Source organism: Rhinopithecus roxellana, chromosome 1 (genome assembly GCF_007565055.1).
Source record: "Rhinopithecus roxellana isolate Shanxi Qingling chromosome 1, ASM756505v1, whole genome shotgun sequence".
Lineage (NCBI taxonomy): Eukaryota > Metazoa > Chordata > Mammalia > Primates > Cercopithecidae > Rhinopithecus > Rhinopithecus roxellana.
The window spans coordinates 92541163-92564927 of NC_044549.1; the positions used below are offsets into that span (position 1 = coordinate 92541163).

At 40.3% G+C, this 23765-nt stretch overlaps 1 protein-coding gene and 2 pseudogenes across 1 annotated transcript in view; 1 reads left to right on the forward strand and 2 right to left on the reverse strand.

The window, feature by feature from the left end:
• Positions 1-23765, forward strand: part of LOC104673303 (Fanconi anemia group D2 protein) — a 42919-nt gene that overhangs the window by 13225 nt on the left and 5929 nt on the right. Inside the window, 9 exon segments of the mRNA XM_010377302.2 lie at positions 11240-11306; positions 11309-11384; positions 12353-12359; positions 12584-12709; positions 14041-14172; positions 16373-16483; positions 22912-22980; positions 22982-23022; positions 23616-23676. Of these exon segments, the coding sequence (XP_010375604.2) occupies positions 11240-11306; positions 11309-11384; positions 12353-12359; positions 12584-12709; positions 14041-14172; positions 16373-16483; positions 22912-22980; positions 22982-23022; positions 23616-23676 (690 nt within the window).
• On the reverse strand, positions 5708-6572 carry LOC104673301 (annotated as a pseudogene).
• LOC115899882 lies at positions 20896-21210 on the reverse strand (annotated as a pseudogene).

The window sequence follows — 23765 nt, forward strand, 5'->3', positions numbered from 1 at the left end:
AGCCAAGTCCCTGATGAGATGAAGAGAATAACCACCTAAGTCTCAGGTCCCTGTATCTGCCTAATTGCCCTTCCTTCCACCCAGCACCACTGTCAAGATAATGGCATTCCATATTTTACTTTACTTTGCCCATGTAGACCTGACTGGAGTAAATCAGTCTGACCACTGTCAAGGCAATGGTACTGGATCTTATGTCTCTATTAATTCTAGAAATATCTTCCATCAAAAAGCCAGATGATTGGCCGGGCACAGTGGCTCACGCCTATAATCCCAGCATTTTGGGAGGCTGAGGCAGGCGGATTGTCTGAGGTCAGGAGTTTGAGACCAGCCTGGCCAATGTAGCGAAAACCTGTCTCTACTAAAAATACAAAAAAAAAATTAGCCTGGCCTGGTGGCACGTACCACTGCACTCCAGCCTGGGCGACAGTGCAAGACTCCATCTCAAAAAATAAAAGGCCAGATGATTGAGTTCCTTAGGTGCTGATTGGTTGCCTTTAAAGATTTTTCTTTGGTTGGAATCTGTTTTGTGGGATTTTTGTTGTGTTAGCCAATTTTTGGATGACTATCTTAAAAGCTTTCATGATGCTGAATAAAGCAATGAAAATTCGTAATTTTTTATGGTGAAAAATATCAAAACACTCCAACACACTGTTTTTGGTTTTGGATAAACATAAATTTACCACCTTGGCTGCCTGCCTACCTATTTTTACATATTCATAATCATTGTATAAATATAATTTGTATTCTTTTTTCTCTTAACATTTTTTCTTCTCCATGTACTTCTTCATTGTCTTCATTGCTATCTTTAATGACTGTATTCTAGTCTAATGACTCTCAATTTTGGTGTCCTAGGGAGTGGGGCATTCAGTTAAGAGAAGCAGTAACATTTGTTTTGTTTTTTTTCTTTTGTGTTCTGCTTGCCTTTTTTTTTTTTTTTTGACAAGAGAAAACCACAGGTGAATATTTATGCAAACACAGGCTAAGAAAATAATTTCTATAAAATATAAAAGAAAGAAATTATGTTAGAGAATGTTGATAAATATGACCATATAAAATTTATGGTTACAAAGATGAGTTGAATTGACCAATTAGCTTCTTGGAAAATATGAAAACTTGAATGCTTCTTGAAAGCACTAGAAAAAGGTCTGTTCTGTGATCTATTTTTTAAAGTGAATTCCCAGGACAAAAGGGATATGCCTTTTTTATTATTATTATTATTTTTTTTTTTTTTTTTTTTTTTTTTTTTTTTTTGAGGCGGAGTCTCGCTCTGTCGCCCGGACTGGAGTGCAGTGGCCCGATCTCAGCTCACTGCAAGCTCCGCCTCCCGGGTTTGCGCCATTCTCCCGCCTCAGCCTCCCGAGTAGCTGGGACTACAGGCGCCCGCCACCTCGCCCGGCTAGTTTTTTTGTATTTTTAGTAGAGACGGGGTTTCACTGTGTTAGCCAGGATGGTCTCGATCTCCTGACCTCGTGATCCGCCCGTCTCGGCCTCCCAAAGTGCTGGGATTACAGGCTTGAGCCACCGCGCCCGGCCCTTTTTTATTATTATTATACTGTAAGTTCTAGAGTACATGTGCACAACGTGCTGGTTTGATACATAGGTATACATGTGCCATGTTGGTTTGCTGCACCCGTCAACTCATCATTTATGTTAGGTGTTTCTCCTAATTCTATCCCTTTCCCAGCCCCTGCCCCCTGACAGGCCCCAATGTGTAATGTTCCCTGTCCTGTGTCCTAGTATTCTCACTGTTCAATTCCAGCCTATGAATGAGAACATGTGGTGTTTGGTTTTCTGTCCTTGTGATAGTTTGCTCAGAATAATGGATTCCAGCTTCATCCATGTCCTTCCAAAGGACATGAACTCATCCTTTTTTATGGCTGCATAGTACTCCATGGTATATATGTGCCACATTTTCTTAATCCAGTCTATCACTGATGGACATTTGGGTTGGTGCCAAGTCTTTGCTATTGTGAATAGTGCCGCAATAAATATATGTGTGCATGTGTCTTTATAGTAGCATGATTTATAATCTTTTGGGTATATACCTAGTAATGGGATCTCTGGGTCAAATGGTATTTCTAGTTCTAGATCCTTGAGGAATTGCCACACTGTCTTCTACAATGGTTGAACTAATTTACACTTCCATGAACAGTGTAAAAGTGTTCGTATTTCTCCACATCCTCTCCAGCATCTGTTGTTTCCTGACTTTTTTAATGATTGACATTCTAACTGGCGTGAGATGGTATCTCATTGTGGTTTTGATTTGCATTTCCCTGATGACCAGTGATGTTGAGCATTTTTTCATGTGGTTAGCTGCATAAGTGTCTTCTTTTGAGGAGTGTCTGTTCATATCCTTTGCCTATTTTTTGATGGGGTTTGATTTTTTCTTGTAAATTTGTTTGAGTTCTTTGTACATTCTGGGTATTAGCCCTTTGTCAGATGGGTAGATTGCAAAAATTTTCTCCCATTCTGTAGGTTGCCTGTTCACTCTGATGGTAGTTTTTTTCGCCGTGCAGAAACTCTTTGGTTTAATTAGATCCTGTTTGTCTATTTAGACTTCTGTTGCCATTGCTTTTGGTATTTCAGTCATGAAGTTGTTGCCCATGCCTATGTCCTGAATGGTATTGCCTAGGTTTTCTTCTAGGGTTTTTATGGTTTTAGGTCTAACATTTAAGTCTTTAATCCATCTTGAATTAATTTTTGTATAAGGTGTAAGGAAGGGATCTAATTTCAGCTTTCTACATATGGCTAGCCAGTTTTCCCAGCACCATTTATTAAATAGAGACTCCTTTCCTCATTTCTTGTTTTTGTCAGGTTTGTCAAAGATCAGATGGTTGTAGATGTGTGGCGTTATTTCTGAGGATTCTGTTCTGTTCCATTTGTCTATATATCTCTGTTTTGGTACCAGTACCTTGCTGTTTTGGTTACTGTAGACTTGTAGTATAGTTTGAAGTCAGATAGCGTGACGCCTCCAGATTTGTTCTTTTTGTTTAGGATTTTCTTGGCAATGTGATCTCTTTTTTGGTTCTATATGAACTTTAAAGTAGTTTTTTCCAATTCTGTGAAGAAAGTAATAGGTAGCTCGATGGGGATGGCATTGAGTCTATAAATTACCTTGGGCAGTATGACCATTTTCATGATATTGATTCTTCCTATCCATGAGCATGAAATGTTCTTCCATTTGTTTGTGTCCTCTTTTATTTCGTTGAGCAGTGGTTTGTAGTTCTCCTTGAAGAGGTCCTTCACATCCCTTGGGATTTCTAGGTATTTTATTCTCTTTGTAGCAATTTTGAATGGGAGTTCACTCATGATTTGGCTTTGTCTGTTATTGGTATATAGGAATGCTTGTGATTTTTGCACATTGATTTTGTATCCTGAGACTTTGCTGAAGTTGCTTATCAGCTTAAGGAGATTTTGGGCTCAGATGATGGGGTTTCCCAAATATACAATCATGTCATCTGCAAACAGGGACAATTTGACTTCCTCTTTTCCTAATTGAATACCTTTTTTTTCTTTCTCTTGCTTAATTGCCCTGGCCAGAACCTCCAACACTATGTTGAATAGGAGTGATGAGAGAGGGCATCCCTGTCTTGTGCCGGTTTTCAAAGGGAATGCTTCCAGTTTTTGCCCATTCAGTATGATATTGGCTGTGGGTTTGTCATAAATAGCTCTTATTATTTTGAGATACGTCCCATCAATACCTAGTCTATTGAGCATTTTTAGCATGAAGGGCTGCTGAATTTTGTCAAAGGCCTTTTCCGCATCTATTGGGATAATCATGCAGTTTTTGTCATTGGTTCTGTTTATCTGATGGATTACGTTTATTGATTTGCGTGTGTTGAACCAGCCTTGCATCCCAGGGATGAAGCTGACTTGATCGTGGTGGGTAAGCTTTTAGATGTGCTGCTGGATTTGGTTTGCCAGTATTTTACTGAGGATTTTTGCATCAGTGTTCATCAGGGATATTGGTCTAAAATTCTCTTTTGTGTGTGTGTCTCTGCTAGGCTTTGGTATCAGGATGATGCTGGCCTTATAAAATGAGTTAGGGAGGATTCCATCTTTTTCTGTTGATTGGAATAGTTTCAGAACGAATGGTACCAGCTCCTCTTTGTACCCCTGGTAGAATTCAGCTGTGAATCTTTCTGGTCCTGGACTTTTTTTTAGTTGGTAGGCTATTAATTATTGCCTCAATTTCAGAGCCTGTTATTGGTCTATTCAGAGATTCAACTTCTTCCTGGTTTATTCTTGAGAGGGTATATGTGTCCAAGAATTTATCCATTTCTTCTAGATTTTCTAGTTTATTTGCCTAGAGGTGTTTATAGTATTCTCTGATGGTAGTTTGTATTTCTGTACGATTGGTGGTGATATCCCCTTTATCATTTATTTATTGGGTCTATTTGATTCTTCTCTCTTTTCTTCTTTATTAGTCTTGCTAGCGATCTATCAATTTTGTTAATCTTTTCAAAAATCCAGCTCCTGGATTCATTGATTTTTTGAAGGGTTTTTGTGTCTCTATCTCCTTTAGTTCTTCCCTGATGTTAGTTATTTCTTGCCTTCTGCTAGCTTTTGAATTTGTTTGCTCTTGCTTCTCTAGTTCTTTTAATTGTGATATTAGGGTGTCGATTTTAGACCTTTCCTGCCTTCTCTTGTGGGCATTTAGTGCTATAAATTTCCCTCTACACACTGCTTTAAATGTGTCCCAGAGATTCTGGTATGTTGTGTCTTTGTTCTCATTGGTTTCAAGGAACATCTTTATTTCTGCCTTCATTTTGTTATTTACCCAGTAGTCAGTCAGGAGCAGGTTGTTCAGTTTCCACGTAGTTGTGTGGTTTTGAGTGAGTTTCTTAATCCTGAGTTCTAACTTGATTGCACTGTGGTCTGAGAGACAGTTTGTTGTGGTTTCTGTTCTTTTACATTTGCTGAGGAGTGTTTTACTACCAATTATGGGGTCAATTTTAGAATAAGTGCTATGTGGTGCTGAGAAGAATGTATATTCTGTTGATTTTTGGGATGCAGAGTTCTGTAGATGTCTATTAGGTCTGCTTGGTGCAGAGCTGAGTTCAGGTCCTGGATATCCTTATTAACCTTTTGTCTCATTGATCTGTCTAATATGGACAGTGGGGTGTTAAAGTTTCCCATTCTTATTGTGTAGGAGTCAGAGTCTCTTTGTAGATCTCTAAGGACTTGCTTTATGAATCTGGGTGCTCCTGTATTGGGTGCATATATATCTAGGATAGTTAGCTCTTCTTGTTGATTGATCCCTTTACCATTATGTAATGGCCTTCTGTGTCTCTTTTGATCTTTGTTGGTTTAAAGTCTGTTTTATCGGAGACTAGAATTGCAACCCCTGCTTTTTTTTTTTTTTTTTGTTTTCCATTTGCTTGGCAGATCTTCCTCCATCCTTTTATTTTGAGCCAATGTATATCTCTGCATATGAGATGGGTCTCCTGAATACAGCACACTGATGGGTCATGACTTCTTTTTTTTTTTTTTTTTTTTTTTTTTTTTTTGATTCATTCAAATATTTATTGAGCAGCTGAGGAGATACAAAGGTGATTTAAAACATTGTCCGAGGTGAGGCAAATGCACAAGTAATAGAAAGCAAAGGGCAAGCTTCACTGTATCACAGCAATCAGAAGAAAGTGCTTTAGGGAACCAAGAGTGAGATTGTTTCCAGCCTGAAGAGGCATGGGTGGCAAATCAGAAAAGGAGATTGAGATTAAAATAGAAGACTTCAGTCTGGATTGTTGATGACACTCAGTATGGGCTATATTTGTCTCTCCTTTTTCTTTCTCCCCATCTTTGGACTTAATTTACATGTAGTGCCCAGGGCTGTTCAATGCACTTTTTCCATACTTGCTTGCATTTTTGCTTTAATGTCTTCTATAGAACTGGTTCCTTTGGTGTTTTAGGAGTTTTTTCCTGTTTTTTGAAGGATTCTTATCCTTTTGATCTTGGTGTTGATGATGGTTTTGAGTCTTTTCCATTCTGATTTGACTTTTGTGGATTTTTGGCTGGAGTATCTCGTATAGATTTCTTCACTGGGGCTTTTTCTTCAGCTTCCTCCTCATGATCATCTTCTTCATCATCATCATCTTCATCAGCAGCAAGTTTTACTTTTTTCTGTGGAACCTTGCTACCACCTCCACGGGCAGACCGCTTTCCAGATATACTTAAGAGTTTCACGTCCTCCTCCTCTTCATCTTCTGACTCTGAATCTTCCTCCACAGCTACTAAGTGCTGTCCACTAATATGCACTGGCCCTGAACCACACTTTAACCTTAAGACCACTGGTGGTGTTATTTCAAAGCCCCCAAGGGAAACCATTGGCTGTACAGACATTTTCAAATTTGCCAGTGTTACTTTAATTGGACTGCCTTTGTAATTCATTGCCTCTGCTTCAACAATGTGCAATTCATCCTTTGCACCAGCCCCTAAACTGACTATTCTTAAAGATAACTGGAGCTCATTTTCATCATTATCCACCTTAAAATGATAATCTTTAGTTCACAACCAAAACGATAGTTCTGGGGCCTCAGGGGGCTCATGTCCATGTCCATCAAATCTTTCATCAGGTGGCAGCATGCGCTTAGGTGGGAGAGAAGGTGGACGGAGATAAATGAACACTGCTACAGAGAACAGCTGCGCAGGACGGAATCACACCCGGTCTTGACTCTTTATCCAATTTGCCAGTCTGTATCTTTTAATTGGGGCATTTAGCCCATTTACATTTACAGTTAATATTGTTATGTGTGAATTTGATGTTGTCATTATGATGTTAGCTGGTTATTTTGCCCATTAATTGATGCAGTTTCTTCATAGCATGGATGGTCTTTACAATTTGGCATGTTTTTGCAGTGGCTGGTACCAGTTGTTTCTTTCCATGTTAGTGTTTCCTTCAGGAGCTCTTGTACGGCAGGTCTGGTGGTGACAAAATCTCTTAGCATTTGCTTGTCTGTAAAGGATTTTATTTCTCCTTCACTGATGAAGCTTAGTTTGGCTGGATATGAAATTCTGGGTTGAAAATTCTTTTCTTTAAGAATGTTGAATATTGGTCTCCACTCTCTTCTGGCTTGTAGTGTTTCTGCCAAGAGATCCGCTGTTAGTCTGATGGGCTTCCCTTTGTGGGTAACCCGACCTTTCTCTCCGGCTGCCCTTAACATTTTTTCCTTCATTTCAACCTTGGTGAATCTGACAATTAGGCGTCTTGGAGTTGTTCTTCTTGAGGAGTATCTTTGTGGTGTTCTCTCTGTTTCCTGAATTTGAATGTTGGCCTGTCTTTCTAGGTTGGGGAAGTTCTCCTGGATAATATCCTGAAGAGTGTTTTCCAACTTGGTTCCATTCTCCCTGTCACTTTCAGGTACAACAATCAAACGTAGATTTGGTCTTTTCACATAGTCCCACATTTCTTGAAGGCTTTGTTCATTTCTTTTTACTTTTTTTTCTCTAAACTTCTCTTCTCGCTTTATTTTATTAATTTGATCTTCAATCACTGATACCCTTTCTTGCACTCAATCACATCAGCTATTGAAGCTTGTGCATGTGTCACCATGTTCTCGTGCCATGGTTTTCAGCTCCATCAGATCGTATAAGGTCTTCTCTGCACTGTTTATTCTAGTTAGCCATTTGTCTAACTGTTTTTCAAGGTTTTTAGCTTCCTTTGGATGGGTTCAGACATCTCCTTTAGCTCGGAAAAGTTTGTTATTACCGATCTTCTGAAGCCTACTTCTGTCAACTCGTCAAAGTCATTCTCCATCCAGCTTTGTTCAGTTGCTGGTGAGGAGCTGCAATCCTTTAGAGGAGAAGAGGAGCTCTGGATTTTAGAATTTTCAGCTTTTCTGCTCTGGTTTCTCCCCATCTTTGTGGTTTTATCTACCCTTGGTCTTTGATGTTGGTGACCTACATATGGGGTTTTGGTGTAGATGTCCTTTTTGTTGACGTTGATGCTATTCCTTTCTGTTTGTTAGTTTTCCTTCTAACAGTCGGGTCCCTCAGGTGCAGGTCTGTTGCAGTTTGCTGGAGGTCCATTCCAGACCCTGTTTGCCTGGGTATCACCAGTGGAGGCTACAGAACAGCAAATATTGCAGAACAGCAAATATTGCTGCCTGATCCTTCCTTTGGAAGCTTCATCCCAGATGGGCACCAGGCTATATGAGGTGTCTGTTGGCCCCTTCTGGGAGGTATTTCCCAGTTAGGCTACACAGGGGTCAGGGACCCACTTGAGGAGGCAGTCTGTCCATTCGCAGAACTCAAACGCCATGCTGGGAGAACCACTGCTCTCTTCAGAGCTGTCAGACGGGGACGTTTAAGTCACAGAAGTTGTCTGCTGCCTTTTGTTCAGCTATGCACTGCCCACAGAGGTGGAGACTATAGAGGCCTAGGCCTTGCTCAGCTGTGGTGGGGTCCACCCAGTTTAAGCTTCCCAGCCGCTTTACCTACTCAAGCCTCAGCAATAGCAGGCACCCCTCCCCCAGCCTGGCTGCCACCTTGCAGTTTGATCTCAGACTGCTGCACTAGCAGTGAGCAAGCCCCATGGGCGTGGGACCTGCTAAGCCGGGCCCAGGAGAGAATCTCTTTGTCTGCCGGTTGCTAAGACCTTGGGAAAAACACAGTATTTGGGTGTGAGTTGCCTGATATTCCAGGTACAGTTTGTCATGGCTTCCCTTGGCTATTAAAGGGAAATCTCCCGACCCCTTGTGCTTCCTGGGTGAGGTGACGCCCCACCCTGCTTAGGCTCACCCTCTATGGGCTGTACCCACTGTCCAACCAGTCCCAGTGAGATGAACCAGGTACCTCAGTTGGAAATGCAGAAATCACCCATCTTCTGCGTTGATCACGCTTGGAGCTGCAGACTGGAGCTGTTTCTATTCGGCCATCTTGGATAAAAGGCTCTGCTTGCCTTTTTAACTGTTTTTGTTTGTTTGTTTGTTTGTTTTCCTAGAAGCATAGACTCAAGTTGCCCTGAATATACTCTCAACGTTTTCTCTTTTTTTGTTTGGTTTTGTTTTGTTTTGTTTTGTTTTAAGAGACCAGGTCTTCCTCTGTCACCTAAGTTGGAGTACAGTGGCAGCACCATAGCTCACTGCAGCCTCAAACTCCTGGGTTCAAGTGATCCTCCCATCTCAATCTTCAGAGTAGCTGGGACTACAGGCAAGCACCACCAGGCCCTGCTAATTCTATTTTTTTTTTTTTTTTCTGAGACACAGTTTTGCTCTTTCACCCAGGCTGGAGCGAAGTGGCACAATCTCAGCTCACTGCAACCTCTGTCCCCTGGGTTGAAGCAATTATCCTGCCTCAGCCTCCCTAGTAGCTGGGATTATAGGTGCCTGCCACCATGTCCAGCTAAGTTTTGTATTTTTAGGAGAGACAGGATTTTGCCATGTTGGCCAGGCAGGTCTTGAACTCCTGACCTCAGGTGATCCACCTGCCTCAGTCTCTCAAAGTGCTAAGATTACAGGTTGAGCCACCACACCCAGCCAATTCTTTTATTTTTTATAGAGATAAGGTCTTGGTGTGTTGCCCAGGCTGGTCTCAAATTTTTAGCTTCAAGTGATCCTCCTGCTTGGACCTCCCAAAGTGCTGGGATTATAGGCTTAAGCCACCGCACCCAGCCATCATATTTTTCTTTTTTAAATGTAGGTAAACAAGCTAATTGTGGAGAAAAACTCACAAAGAATCTACAGATGTAAAAAATACAGTTTTCTCCACTCTCTGTCCCATTCCTCAGGGATAATCATCTTTCCAAATTTTTTCTGTTCATATACAAGCTATAATTATGCACAAGTACAGGTATACTCTTATGCCTACACATATGCAGGTTTATATATTGCTTTTACAAAAGCAGAATCTTAACTATGATTATAGGTGGTGGTGGTGGTGTTTAAAGAGACAGGGTCTCACTCTGTCACCAGGCTGGAGTGCAGTGGCACAATCATAGCTCACTGTTGCCTCCACCTCCTGGACTCAATGATCCTCCCTCCTCAGCCTCCCAAAGCAGTGGGATTATAGGCATGAGCCACCATGCCTAGCCTGATTATCCTTTTGCAGGTTGCCATTTTTTCCACTTCATGTCGGGAATGTCTTTTCTCTGTCAAAAAATATAGTATGGCTCAGCAGTCCCTAACCTTTTTGGCACCAGGGACTGGTTTCGTGGAAGACAGTTTTTCCACAGACCGTGTTGGGGCATGATTTCAGGATGACACTGTTCCACCTTAGATCATCAGGCACTACTTAAATTCTCATAAGGAATGTGCAGCCTAGATCCTGTGCATGTGCAGTTCACAATAGGGTTCACACTCCCATGAGAATCTAATGTAGCCACTAATCTGACAGGAGGTGGATCTCAGGTGGTAATGACCACTTGACCGCCACTCACCTCCTGCTGTGCAGCTTGGTCCCTAGCAGATGATGGACTCTGTGGTCCAGGGGTTGGGGACCTCTGGTCTAGCTTATTCTCTTTTTTTTCAGTTTTGTAATTAAAAATTCTTTTTTAGACAGAGTCTTGCTGTGTCACTCAGGCTGGAGTGCAATGGCACGATCGAGGCTCACTGCAACCTCTGCCTCCTGGGGTTCAAGTGATTCACCTGCCTCAGCCTCCTGAGTAGCTGGGATTACAGGCATCTGCCACCATGACCAGCTAATTTTTTTGTGAGTATTTTTAGTAGAAATGGGGTTTCACCATGTTGGCCAGGCTGGTCTCAAACTCCTGACCTCAGGTGATATGCCCACATCAGCCTCCCAAAGTGCTGGGATTATAGGCATGAGCCACCACGCCCAGCGTGGCTTATTCTTCTTGATGACTGTGTAATATTCCAAAATTTAAAATTACTCCATCATAATTTATTGAACCTTTCCCGTATTGATGGGCATTGATAGTCTTTCCAACTTTTCACAAAGTAATTTTCCTAGTAATGGTGAAAATACATACTGGAGTCGGCAAGTGATTGAATCTTTCTTTTAATAAATGTGAAGATGTCCAAAGTTACTTCTGTAGTAATATCACTTTCATGTATATAGCAATGTATTCTTAAGAGATACCAGTGGTTAACAGTTGTGGCACTTTATTGCTCTGAAAAATATTTCCGGATTTTGTGAAAAGTGTGGATAACCCCAAGGGAGTATGTGGAACAAATGAGTATCATCCATTCTGTGTTTTAATGGGGAAAAGCTGCTGTTTCATTGTAGCAAATATACTGATTTGTTAACTGTTTTTCTATTATTGCATATTTATTGACAATAGATTTTTGACCTGGTGATGCTTTTCATCATCTATAGCAGCAATACTCAGACAAAGAAGTATATTGAAAGGTGCTAAGAAATAAGATTCAATTAGGCTGCATTCAAGAACAGCTGCTCCAGAGTACATTCTCTATTCATTACTTAGTGTCAGGGACTATTGATTTTTAATTGAAAACAGAAAGCTTTACAGCTCCCATGTAAAATTTCATCTTGTTTCAGTCCATTGTTCAAACCCATTGAGATTTTTGAATTTTATTTTTGCATTAATTATTTTAATTGTCTATCTCAATGCAGTTTGCAACTTTGCCAAACTGACCTTCCGTATCCTATTTAAGTAGCTTATAAAAACCTTGAAGGGAATAGGACCCGCCTATAGAAACTAGTAGAAATGTAAATATGAACTTACTTGAACTATCACTCTTTGGCTATTCAAAACTGTGGACTTTAGGTGATAATTCCTCTAGAAATGTAAGTTATTCAAACTGGAATTTTATAAGCTGGGAATAGTGTTTTGCTGGCTGAATATTCAGGATATTAATAGTATAGAACTTAGAAAACTGGATGGGCCAGTGATTTGGGGTTTGGGTTAGGAGCTAATGAGAATACCTCGTTGGGTCTTAAATTTTATATTTAGGAATAGATTTAATGTTTGTATTATTTTACCTTGCAGTTCTTTCTGTGTTTATTTCTGCCAGTGATATATGTTTTGGGCTATAATTTTCTAGACGGCAGAAACCATATGTAATTTTTCATTGTATTTTCCTCAATAAAGCATTATACCCAGCTTAGTACTAAATGTAACATTTTTTAAAATTATGGTATCAATAAGGAAGCTATGTTTATTAACTGGTTATTTAGTCTGGGTCCATTAATGTCTATGTATATTGTGTTAGTGGTAGAGCATGATCACTTCTCTTCTTGAACTTTAAAAAAAAAAAAATCAGTTTAGTTAGCATTGAATCTTATAGACCAACTTCAAATTATAAGCAAGGTGGAGCATCCCTGGGGGGTAGTGTGATTGCGTGAGGAAACTGGGATTTAGAAGATCTGGCCTCCAATGCCAAATTGAGCAGATAGGAACGTACTATTAGGCTTATAATTTAACTTCTTTGAGCTTAAAGGTCAATCATTATCCAAATGTGGAATCCCATTGATGCTGAGAGAAAACTCAGAATGGTGAAGGATTATTCTGTATAAAACAAAGATCAAGATTTCTCAAGTTAAAATGAGAGTTAGGGAGGAGAGGTCTGACATTCCAAAAGGATAAGTAACTCTTAGCTTGTGTACTAACTGCTTCTTATAGCTCCTTTTCTCTCTCTACTCTTCCCCACTCAAAGTTCTTAAGGATATGTGTTCATCCGTTCTGTCTCTGGCTCAGAGTTTGCTTCACTCTCTAGACCAGAGTATAATTTCATTTGGCAGTCTCCTATACAAATATGCATTTAAGTTTTTTGACACGTGCTGCCAGCAGGTATGTTGAAACATTTATTTTGGCAAGGAGGGAACGGGGAAGGGAAAATAATCTGATGTTTATTTCTTGTTGGTTGGACCTTACTGAAGGGGAAGGAACTCTGAACTGGATCTCAGGAAAGTTCAATCCTAGTCCCAGCCTTGATGAAATGAAGAGACTTGACTGGTGGATCTAACTCTGTGTTCTGAGCTCTAAAATTCTGTCTGAAATTAAGATCCAGAACCAGTTTATGTCAAAACATGAGACACTTTGTTGTTGTTGTTGTTGTTGTTGTTGAGACACAGTTTCGCTCTTGTTGCCCAGGCTGGAGTGCAGTGGCACAGTCTTGGCTCACTACAACCTCCACCTCCCGGATTCAAGCGATTCTCCCGTCTCATCCTCCTGAGTAGCTGGGATCACAGGTGCGCACCACCAGGCCCGGCTAATTTTTTGTATTTTTAATAGAGACAGGGTTTCACCATGTTGGCCAGGCTGGTCTCGAACTCCTGACCTCAGGTGATCCACCCGCCTCAGCCTCCCAAAGTGCTGGAATTACAAGCATGAACCATCGTGCCCAGCCGAGACACATTTTAATAGCATATATCCAGAGAGGGAGGACTGTGTTTGTGGAAAATGTTTATGAAAGCAAGTAAAGAACAGTGTCTTATTTTGTATTTTTACATATATTCTTCCTATTATTAACAATGTTAAAATGCATTTGAATGGAATTTTTAAAATGAAGATTTGTAAAAAAAATTTCTTTAAATTTAAACTAGAGCAACAGTTGCAGCTGACATGAGATAGCTGTTGCAGTTGAGAATGTAATTCTGTTATGACTATGATAGAGTGACGATATAAAGGGAGAATGGCATCTAAGACATTTTTGAACCCTCTTAATGTCTTAGAGACACTATCATGATCCATGTTTGCTTGGAAACATGCAAGTCTAGCCAGTACTATATAGAGAAAACTTTTAAAGCTTTTAGCTCCTTGGGTGCCATCTCTTTGAGAAATTTCAACTGATCTTGTACAACCTCAACTTAAAGGGTAAAATTTAACCCATGTGGGAACAAGAAAGAGGAAAACTATGCCAAGGAGCAAAATCAGGAGGGCTTAGGCAGTGCTCACTGATAAAATATGGGAAATAGGTCAAGACGGGATGGTAAAGTTACGCTGGCATATTCCTAAATCTCCTGAAGCCAACATTAATGAAAACTAGATAATAGATGATGGGATTGGGTTGATTGTGATTTTAACAAAGTAGAGATTGGAGAGGCCTTGGGGGTGAATCCCTTTAGAATGGCCATCCCATATTTTGTTTTACATTGTCCTGTTGACTCTCCTCTGTATAGGAGGTGGTTGGTGCCTTAGTGACCCATATCTGCAGTGGGAATGAAGCTGAAGTTGATACCGCGTTAGATGTCCTCCTAGAGTTGGTAGTGCTAAACCCGTCTGCTATGATGATGAATGCTGTCTTTGTAAAGGCATCTTATTGGCTTCTTGTACTTTAGATATTTAATACTATAATTGGTGGGAGGAGGTGGGACAGAGGTGAAATAACGGGCAAGTAATATAAATAAAAAGTGACTATTCTATCTATGTGTTAATTGATTCAGCAAACACTTCTTTATATCTAACCCACAGACTAAGCTCTATTCTGGGTGCTGTGGGTGTAAAGTAGGTCCTTGCCTTTGATGTTAAAGACTAAGACACCTAAGCAATTCACTATAAATACAGCATGGTGAATTCTTCGGTAAAGTACTATAGCTAAAACAGAGCAAGAATAATTAAATTTAGCCTGGGAAGCTGGAGAATTCTTCAAAGAGGCGATTTGAGTGATTGCTGAAGGATGGGAATGACTGACAAGAGAAAGTATGGGAAGTTGTGTTCTAAGCAGAGAAGAGTTTGAGCAGAAACAAACTGGTGCCCAAGTCAATGGTGTGACTGAGGAATGAGAAGCAAACAAGCATGACTGGAGAATAGGATATATATGGAGAAGAGTGATGGGAGGCAAGGCTGGTAAGACATAGGACAGGCCCGTGTTGCAAAGAGTCTCAACATGCTAAAGAGTTTCAACTTTATTTTCTAGACAATAGGGAGCTATTACCAGTTTTTACCCAGAGTTGACCTAATCTGCTCAGCGTTCAGAGATAACTCAGTAGGCTATATCATGGGTGGATTGGAGACCACTGAAAGGGTCTAAGGGAGTGAGAGTAAGGGCCAGATTTTGGTCATGGGAATGTAGAAGAAATGATGGCTTAGGAGACAATTTGGTGTTAGAATTAACATGACTTGGTGACTGTTAAGAATATGTGGCAATAAGAAACAGGAAAACTAAGTCCGAGTTTTTCATCTTAGGAAACTAGGTGAATGATTGTGCCATTTCCTGAGACCAGGAGGGGAGTGCATCTTCTGTAGGAAGTATGATGAGTTCATTTGTAGATGGTTAGTGGATAGTTGGAAATTCTGGTTTGGAATCTTGCGGGGACCCTTTGGTGGAAGATTTAGTTTGGGCATTCAGAACCATATAAATGTGAGCTCTACTGAGGCAATTTTGAGGCAGAAGACCATAGAAGCTTAGAAGAACACAGACATTTTGAGAAGGTTAAAGTTTAAGTGGCAGATGAAAGCAAATGTCCATAGAAGGAAAATGAGAAAACTAGAAGATTAATAATGTGAGCTTGAAGGATGTCAGGTCGCAAAAGCCCAGGAATGAGTTTCAAGAGTGAGGGATTTATCTCCAGTGTCGGACACTGTAGAGGTTGAAGATGGAGCAGAGGCTATTGGCTTTGGCAATTAGGATACCTCTGGTAACCTCTGAGAGAACAGTGTTAATTGAATTATAAGGGTGGAAGCCAGAGAGCAGTAACCTGAAGACTTGCGGAATAGAGTCAATGTTGAGAAGCATCAAGGAGAGAATAAGAAAAGTAGCTTGAGAGAGAAGCTGGTTGCAAGGGAGATATTTTTTAGATGAGGAGGTTTGAGATTGCTTGTAGGCTGAGAAAAGGATTCAATAGAGAGGAAGAAATAGAAAATTTTAAAAATTAATTAGAAGTTTACAAAACTGTTTTATTACTTTATCCTCAGAGAAACCACAAAAGGTAGTATAGCTATTATTATCACCATGTTACAGATGAGAAAAGCTGAGACATCTCCCACGGTCACAAAGTAAATAGTTTCCTTGTGACTCCTTCCAGATCTGTAGAGAAAGGAGAAATAATTCATGGAGTAGAAGCTGGGAAGGGATGATATGGCAAGGAATAGGGTAAAGACATAACTTTTGGTAGAATATTGTTTTCACTGAAAAAGGGGGAAAGGTGGAGGTAAAGAATACTGAGAACTGGGAGGTGCATTAGAATGACTAAGCAGTAGATGACTAAAGCCCAGGATTGTGGTTCAGAGTGAAGAGGATAAAGAAAACTTTATCTTTCCTGATAGTTAGTTCCTAGTCTCGGATAATAAGAGACTTAGAAAGCTGGAAGAGTTTTCTCAGTTTATTTCCAGTCTATCAAACCTTTGGGCTCTGAGCATAGCTTTTAGAACTTGAGCTTTTAAGGCAGCTAAAAAGTTTTAGATACCTGGCTATCTGATCTGTGTGCCTCTCTTATAGGGATTTTAATTTTTTGATTTTTAAGGGAAAAATGTTAGCTGCCAGCCTCATTGTTGGCATCATCTTTTCTGCAGGGCATTTTAGATTATCTGGATAACATATCTCCTCAGCAAATACAAAAACTCTTCAATGCTCTCAGCACACTGGCATTTAGCAAACAGAATGAAGCCAGCAGCCACATCCAGGTAAGAGGCAATATGTTGGGGAAGATTTTTGTTGTTGTTGTTGGAATCTCCCTCTGTCGCCCAGGCTAGAGTGCAGTGCATGATCTTGGCTCACTGCAACCTCCATCTCCCGGGTTGACACGATTGTCCTGCCTCAGCCTCCCGAGTAGCTGGGACTACAGGCATGCACCACCACGCCCAGCTAATTTTTTTGTATTTTTAGTAGAAAAGGGGTTTTACCATGTTAGCCAGGATGGTCTCAATCTCCTGACCTCATGATCCGCCTGCCTCAGCCTCCCAAAGTGCTGGGATTACAGGCATGAGCCACTGCACCTGGAATTTTTTTTTTTTTTTTTTGTGACATGGAGTCTAGCTCTGTCACCTACACTGGAGTGCAGTGGCATGCTCTCGGCTCAGTGCAACCTCCACCTTCTGAGTTCAAGCAATTCTCCTGCCTCAGCCTCCCGAGTAGCTGGGACTGCAGGCACATGCCACCACACCTGTCTAATTTTTGTATTTTTAGTATTTCGTATTTTTAAACCTCTTTACTTGAAATTTGCTGGAAAAAAAAAACACACAACCAAATGATAGATTTGCTTGTGTGTAGTAGTGGAAATGGAGTACACAGCCATAGTTCCAGCATTTTTTTATTCTTACCACAAACATTAAGTCCCTATCCTGTGTCAGGCACTGATATATTAGATCCTCTGCCCTCGAAAATCTTTGTTTATTAGGGAAGAGATGGGTCTGTGATCAGATAACCATGAAACTGTTCAGGTTCTGAGTGCAGTGGGGACACAGAATTGCCTTGTTTCCTAAGAAACATCTCCATCTAATGTGAACTTCACGTGGGCCTGCTTTCGTTTGTGGACACCATTCACTGAAAAAGCCAGGCTGTAATCCCAGCACTTTGGGAGGCCAAGGCAGGCGAATCACATGTGTCCAGGGGTCTGAGACCAGCCTGGGCACCATGGTGAAACCCTATCTCTACAAAAACATACAAAAATTAGCCAGGTGTGGTGGCACACCCGTAATCCTAGCTACTCAGGAGGCTGAGGTGGGAGAATCCATTGAGCCCAGGGAGTTGAGGCTACAGTGAGCCATGATTGTGCCACTGTACTCCAGCCTGGGCGATAAGACTCTATCTCAAAATAAATAAATAAATAAATAGATTAGATTGGAATCATAACTTGTAACTCGTTTGTATCTTTAGTGCTATCTTACGGCAGTAATTCATACTGGACTGTGACTTTGAACAACCAGTATATTTTTTATCTCCCCCCACCCACACCTTTCTTGGGTCTCCAGTCAACACATTTTTTTAATTAAAAAAAATTTTGGACTAGGTAATATACATGTGTCATATAAAATTCAAAACATATAGAAGGGTATCCAGTGAAAAATAACTCTCACTTCTCAGTCCTCTAGGCACCTGGTTTGTCTCCCACAGGGGCAGTCACTTTATAACCTTCTGAGATGTTCTGATAATTTACAAATTTGTATTTACCTGTAGTTTCCTTTTCCCTCTTGTTCTACATCTTACCTTTTGCATTTAGCAGTTTATTTTGGAGATTGCTTCAAATCAGTAATAAAAATCCACTTCATTATTTTATTTTATTTTTGAATTTTGATAAAATATACATAACATAAAATATACCATTTAAATTGTTTTTAAGGATACAATTTAGTAGCAGTAAGTATATTCACAATGTTATACAACCACTATCACTATCCTTTTCTAGAACTTTCTGATCATCCCAAACAAACTTTGTACCCATTAGGCAATAATTCGCCATCTTCCTGTCCCTACCTCCTAATAATCACTAATCACATTCTGTCTATGGATTTGTTCAAATATTTGAGTCCCTGTTTTCAGTTCTTTAGGGTATATATATTTAAGAGTGGAATTGCTGGATCATATGATGACCATATGTTTACCATTTAGAGGAACCACCAAACTGCTTTCCATAGCAGCTGCATAATTTTACATTCCCACCAACAACGCATGTAGGCTCCAATTTCTCCATATCCTTGCCAACATTTATTTTTCATCCTTAAAAATTTTTATTTTAATTTTTATTAACTAATTTATTTATTAATAAATAAAAAATATATATTTTTAGATAGGGTCTTGCTCTGTCACGACCAGGCTGCAGTGCAGTGGTGTGATCATAGTTCACTGCAGCCTCAAACTCCTGGGCTCAAGCAGTCTTCCTGCCTCAGCCTCCTGAGTACCTGGGACAACAGGTACCTGCCATGTTGCTTGCCCCTATTTTTTAATTATAATCATCCTGATGAATACAAAGTGGTATCTCATTGTGGTTTGATTTGCATTTCCTAATGACTAATGATGTTAAGCATCTTTTCATGTACTTCTTGGCCATTTCTATATTTTTGTAGAAATGTCTATTCAAGTCCTTTACCCATTTTTGTTTGTTTTGTTTTAGAGATGGGGTATCACTCTGTCACACACATTGGAGTGCAGTGGTGTGATCTTGGCTCACTGCAACCTCCACCTCCCAGGCTCAAGCGATCCTCCCATGTCAGCCTCCTGAGTAGCTGGGACCACAGGTGCGTGCACCACCGTGCCCAGCTAATTTTTTGCAATTTTGGTAGACATGAAGTTTCGTCATGGTACCCAGGCTGGTCTCAAACTCTTGAGCTCAGGAGATCCACCCGTCTCTGCCTCCCAAAGTGCTGGCATCACAGGCACGAGCCACCGTGCTCAGCACTTTGCCCATTTTTAAACTGGTTTTTTGTTGTTGTTGAGGTATAGGAGTTATTTGTATATTCTGGATATTGATCTCTTATCAGATATATGATTTGCAAATATTTTCTCCCATTCTATGGGTTTTCACTCCCTTCATAGTGTCCTTTGATGCACAAAAATATTTAGTTTCGATAAAGTCAAATTTATCTACGTTTTTTTTTTGAGATGGAGTCTTGCTCTGTCGCCCAGGCTGGAGTGCAGTGGTGCGATCTCTGCTCACTGCAACCTCTGCCTCCCGGGTTGAAGCGATTCTCCTGCCTCAGCCTCCTGAGTAGCTGGGACTACAGGCGCGTGCTACCATGCCCAATTAATTTTTGTATTTTTAGTAGAAATGGGGTTTCACCATGTTGGCCAAGATGGTCTCGATCTCTTGACCTTGTGATCTGCCTGCCTCGGCCTCCCAAAGTGCTGTGATTACAGATGTGAGCCACTGCACCTGGCCTTATCTATTTTTTTTCATCTGTGGTTTTCTTTTTAATTATCTTAAGACTTATGATCACACATAATGTTAAAATTTGTGTATATCTCCTCTACTTTAATCCTTTTAAGATGTCAAAAGCACCGTTAATATACAGCAGTTTTACAGTTTTATGTTTCTGAATGACTCTTTAAAGACAATCCTAAATTATAACTTAGTTTGAGTTCGATTGTAAAGAATTCAAGAGTGAAGTTTAACTTGCTACTATTTTAAAAGCATGTGACCTTATAGATCATGTATAAAATGTGAGAAGTGTTAAATAATCTTTGATATTACACATAAACCACACTAAATTGCCTTTCAATAAGTTAAAGGGACCATTTTAAATACAGGGAATTCTAATTAGATTGGCATAGTTAAGGCCAAAAATATAAACGAGACATTGCTACCTTATTTATCTCCAACCCTTGCCTTTAAGAGGCAAATGAACACAAAACACAGGTGAATCTTGCTTGGTTCTAAGACAGTGAAGGAATTTCCTCAGTATTTGAATATATTCATATAACCAGTTATATAAATCTAAATATAAAATCAATCTCCATTAAGTTTTTTGTTTTGTTTTGTTTTGTTTTGTTTTGTTTTGTTTGTTTGTTTTGAGATGGGGTCTTGCTGTCGCCCAGGCTAGAGTGCAGTGGCGTGATCTCGGCTCACTGCAAACTCTGCCCTCTGGGTTCAAGCAATTCTCCTGTCTCAGCATCCCTAGTAGCAGGGATTACAGGTGCCCACCACCACGCCTAGCTAATTTTTGTATTTTTAGTAGAGACAGAGTTTCACCTGATGTTGGCCAGGCTGGTCCCAAACTCTTGACCTCAAGTGATCTGCCCACCTCGGCTTCCCAAAATGCTGGGATTACAGGTGTAAGCTACTGCGCCTGGCCTCCATTAAGTTTTAAGATAGTACTCACTATCTTTGTGAAAAGTTGAACATTGCTAAGGAAGTCTCATCTTATCTTTAGAAGGGGTAAACAGTGATAGCATTTACTGAATTGGAATTACTATTAAAATTCAAAAGCAACATATTCATTTAACCACAAGTCAGCCTTAGTTTTAAATCACAACTGCCCAACAAAATATTTTGTCAGTCATTCATGATCTGAATTCCTGTGTATGAGCTCTATTAAAGTATGGAACACATAAAAAAGTCATGAGACATTTGTTTTGTAATAAATAAGGCAGTGGCCAATTATTACTCATTAGTAACTTTTTTGAGATAAGCTATCAAGTCTACCCTTTCTGCCTTCTTAACGCCGGCAAAGATCATTTTTCTTCCAGGGATGTACTTCTTGGGATTCTCCAAATACTCCATCAGTTTATCCTCTCCTCAGGTGATGCCTTTGTTCTTCTTGGCGTCTGTGTAAGAGAATCCAATGGCCTGACCTGTCTTCCGCCCAAAGAGACCATGGAGATTAGGCCCAGTCTTGTGCTTGCCTCCCTTTTGCATGGTGTGGCACTGGGCACACTTCTGAACAAAAATCTTCTTGCCTTTCTCAACATCACCCATATTTAGTTCTCTTTATCGTCACTGGCGCCACGAAGGTTGCCACTCCAAAGCTGTACGACCCACTCTCTATCAATTTTTTTTCCTGTGTTGCTTGTCCTTTTGGTTGTCATGCTTAAGATACCATTGCCGAATCCAAGGTCATGAAGATTTTCTTTTATTTTCTTCTAAGAGAAAGTTTTAGCTCTTAAATTCAGGTCTTTGATCCACTTTGAGTTAATTTTTGTGTATAGTGTATTTTAAGGATTTAACTTCATTCTTTTGCAGATGGATATCCAGTTTTTCCAGTGCCATTTGTTGAAAAGATGGTCCTTTCACCATTGAAATGATTTTGGCACCCTTGTCAAAAATCAATTTGTCACATATATGAAGGCTTATCTTTGAACTCTGTGTTGTGTTTCATTGTTCTGTATGTCTGTCCTGCCATCACCACACTGTTTTGACTACTGTAGCTTTGTATTAATATTGAAATCAGGAAGTGTGAGCTCTCCAACTTTGTTCTTTTTCAAGGTTTTGGCAGTTTGGGGTCCCGTGAAATTCCATGTGAATTTTGGTATGGATCTTTCTATTTCTGCAAAACATGTTGTGGGGCTTTGATAAGGATTGCGCTGAATCACTTTGAATGGTATTGTCATCTTAACAATATTGAGTGTCTTCCAGTCCACAAAGACAACAGGTCTTTCCGTTTACTTATGTCTTTAATGTTTTTCAGCAATATTTATTTTTTTATTTTATTTTATTTTATTTTGAGACAGTATCTGGCTCTGTCATCCAGGCTACAGTACAGTGATGTGATCTTGGCTCTGTATTCTTGACCTCCCAGGCTCAGGTGATCCTCCCACCCCAGCTTCCGAGTAGCTGGGACCACAGGCATGCACCACCACAGCTGGCTAATTTTTGTGTTTTCTATAGAGATGAGGTTTTGCCGTGTTACTCAGGCTGGTCTTGAACTCCTGGGTTCAAGCAATCTACCTGCCTCAGCCTCCCAAAGTGTTAGGATGACAGGCATGAGCCACCACGGCTAGCCTTGCCTCCATGTTTAAATCTGTACCTAAGTATTTTATTCTAATTCATTATTTTAGCTGAGCAGCCATCAACATTATGATAATTTTCATATCCTTATAGGAATAATAACAATAAAAGCTATTATTATTAAATGTCTATCATGTGCCAGACACTGTTCTGGAAGTTTTTTTATAATTTACCTCTAATCCTTAAAACAACTTGCCCCATTTCACAGATGTAAAAATTAAAACTTGGAGACATGAAATGACTTGCTAAAGACACACAGGGCTGTGTGTGGTGGCTCACCCCTATAATCCCAGCACTTTGGAAGGCTGAGGTGGGTGGTTCACCTGAGGGCAGGAGTTCAAGACCAGGCTGGCCAACATGGTAAAACCCCATCTCTACTAAAAATACAAAATTAGCCAGGTGTGGTGCCAGGCACCTGTAATCCCAGCTACCCAGGAGGTTGAGGGAGGAGAACCACTTGAACCCAGGAGGTGCATGTTGCAGTGAGCCGAGATTGCACCATTGCACTCTAGCCTGGACAATAAGAGCGAAACTCCGTCTCAAAAAAACAAAACAAAAAACAGTAAACGATAGAACCCTTTATAGTCTAGCTGCATGGCTCAATATCCATACCATACCTTCCTTTGCTGTGCAATTCCAGCATTACCATCTTTCTTCATTATCTCATTGCAGGATGACATGCACTTGGTGATAAGAAAGCAGCTCTCTAGCACCGTATTCAAGTACAAACTCTTTGGGATTTTTTGGTGCTGTCACCATGGCTGGCATCATGGCGGCAGACAGGTACACATGGAGATTCTGACTTCTGTGGTTTAAGATGAGTTAATCTTGCCAGCTAACAGTGTTACATTGCATAGACATCATTTTAACAGTAGACGTTACAACTGTAAGAGAAATGAGCAGGCCGGACTCGGTGGCTCACGCCTGTAATCCCAACACTTTGTGAGGCCGAGGTGAGCTGATGACCTGAGGCTGGGAGTTCAAGACCAGCCTGACCAACATGAAGAAACCCAGTCTCTACTAAGAATACAAAATTAGCTGGATGCAGTGGCACATGCCGGAGAGGCAGGAGAATTGCTTGAACCTGGGAGACGGAGGTTGCAGTGAGCTGAGATCACGCCATTGCACTCCAGCCTGGGCAACAAGAGTGAAACTGTCTCAAAAAAAAAAAAAAAAAGTAAAAAAGAGAAAAGAAAAATATATATAAGATAACAATATTTTGCTCTAATCTGTATTTTGTATGGACAAAATAAATACTCTTCTCTCCCTTCATGTACTTTTATCTTTACTGTACCCTAGGGAAGTCAGAATACTTAAACTTATTGGCAATTGTTACAAAATATTACAAAAGTGAAATTAAAATTATTTGTTTTTAGAAGTGCATCATCTAGTTTGACTCAAGAGAGAGCCAACCTGAGCGATGAGCAGTGCACACACGTGAGTTCTTCTCTAAAAATAATAAAAAATAAAAAAATAAAAGTTAGCCCAGCGTGGTGGCAGGCATCTGTAATCCCAGCTGCTTGGGA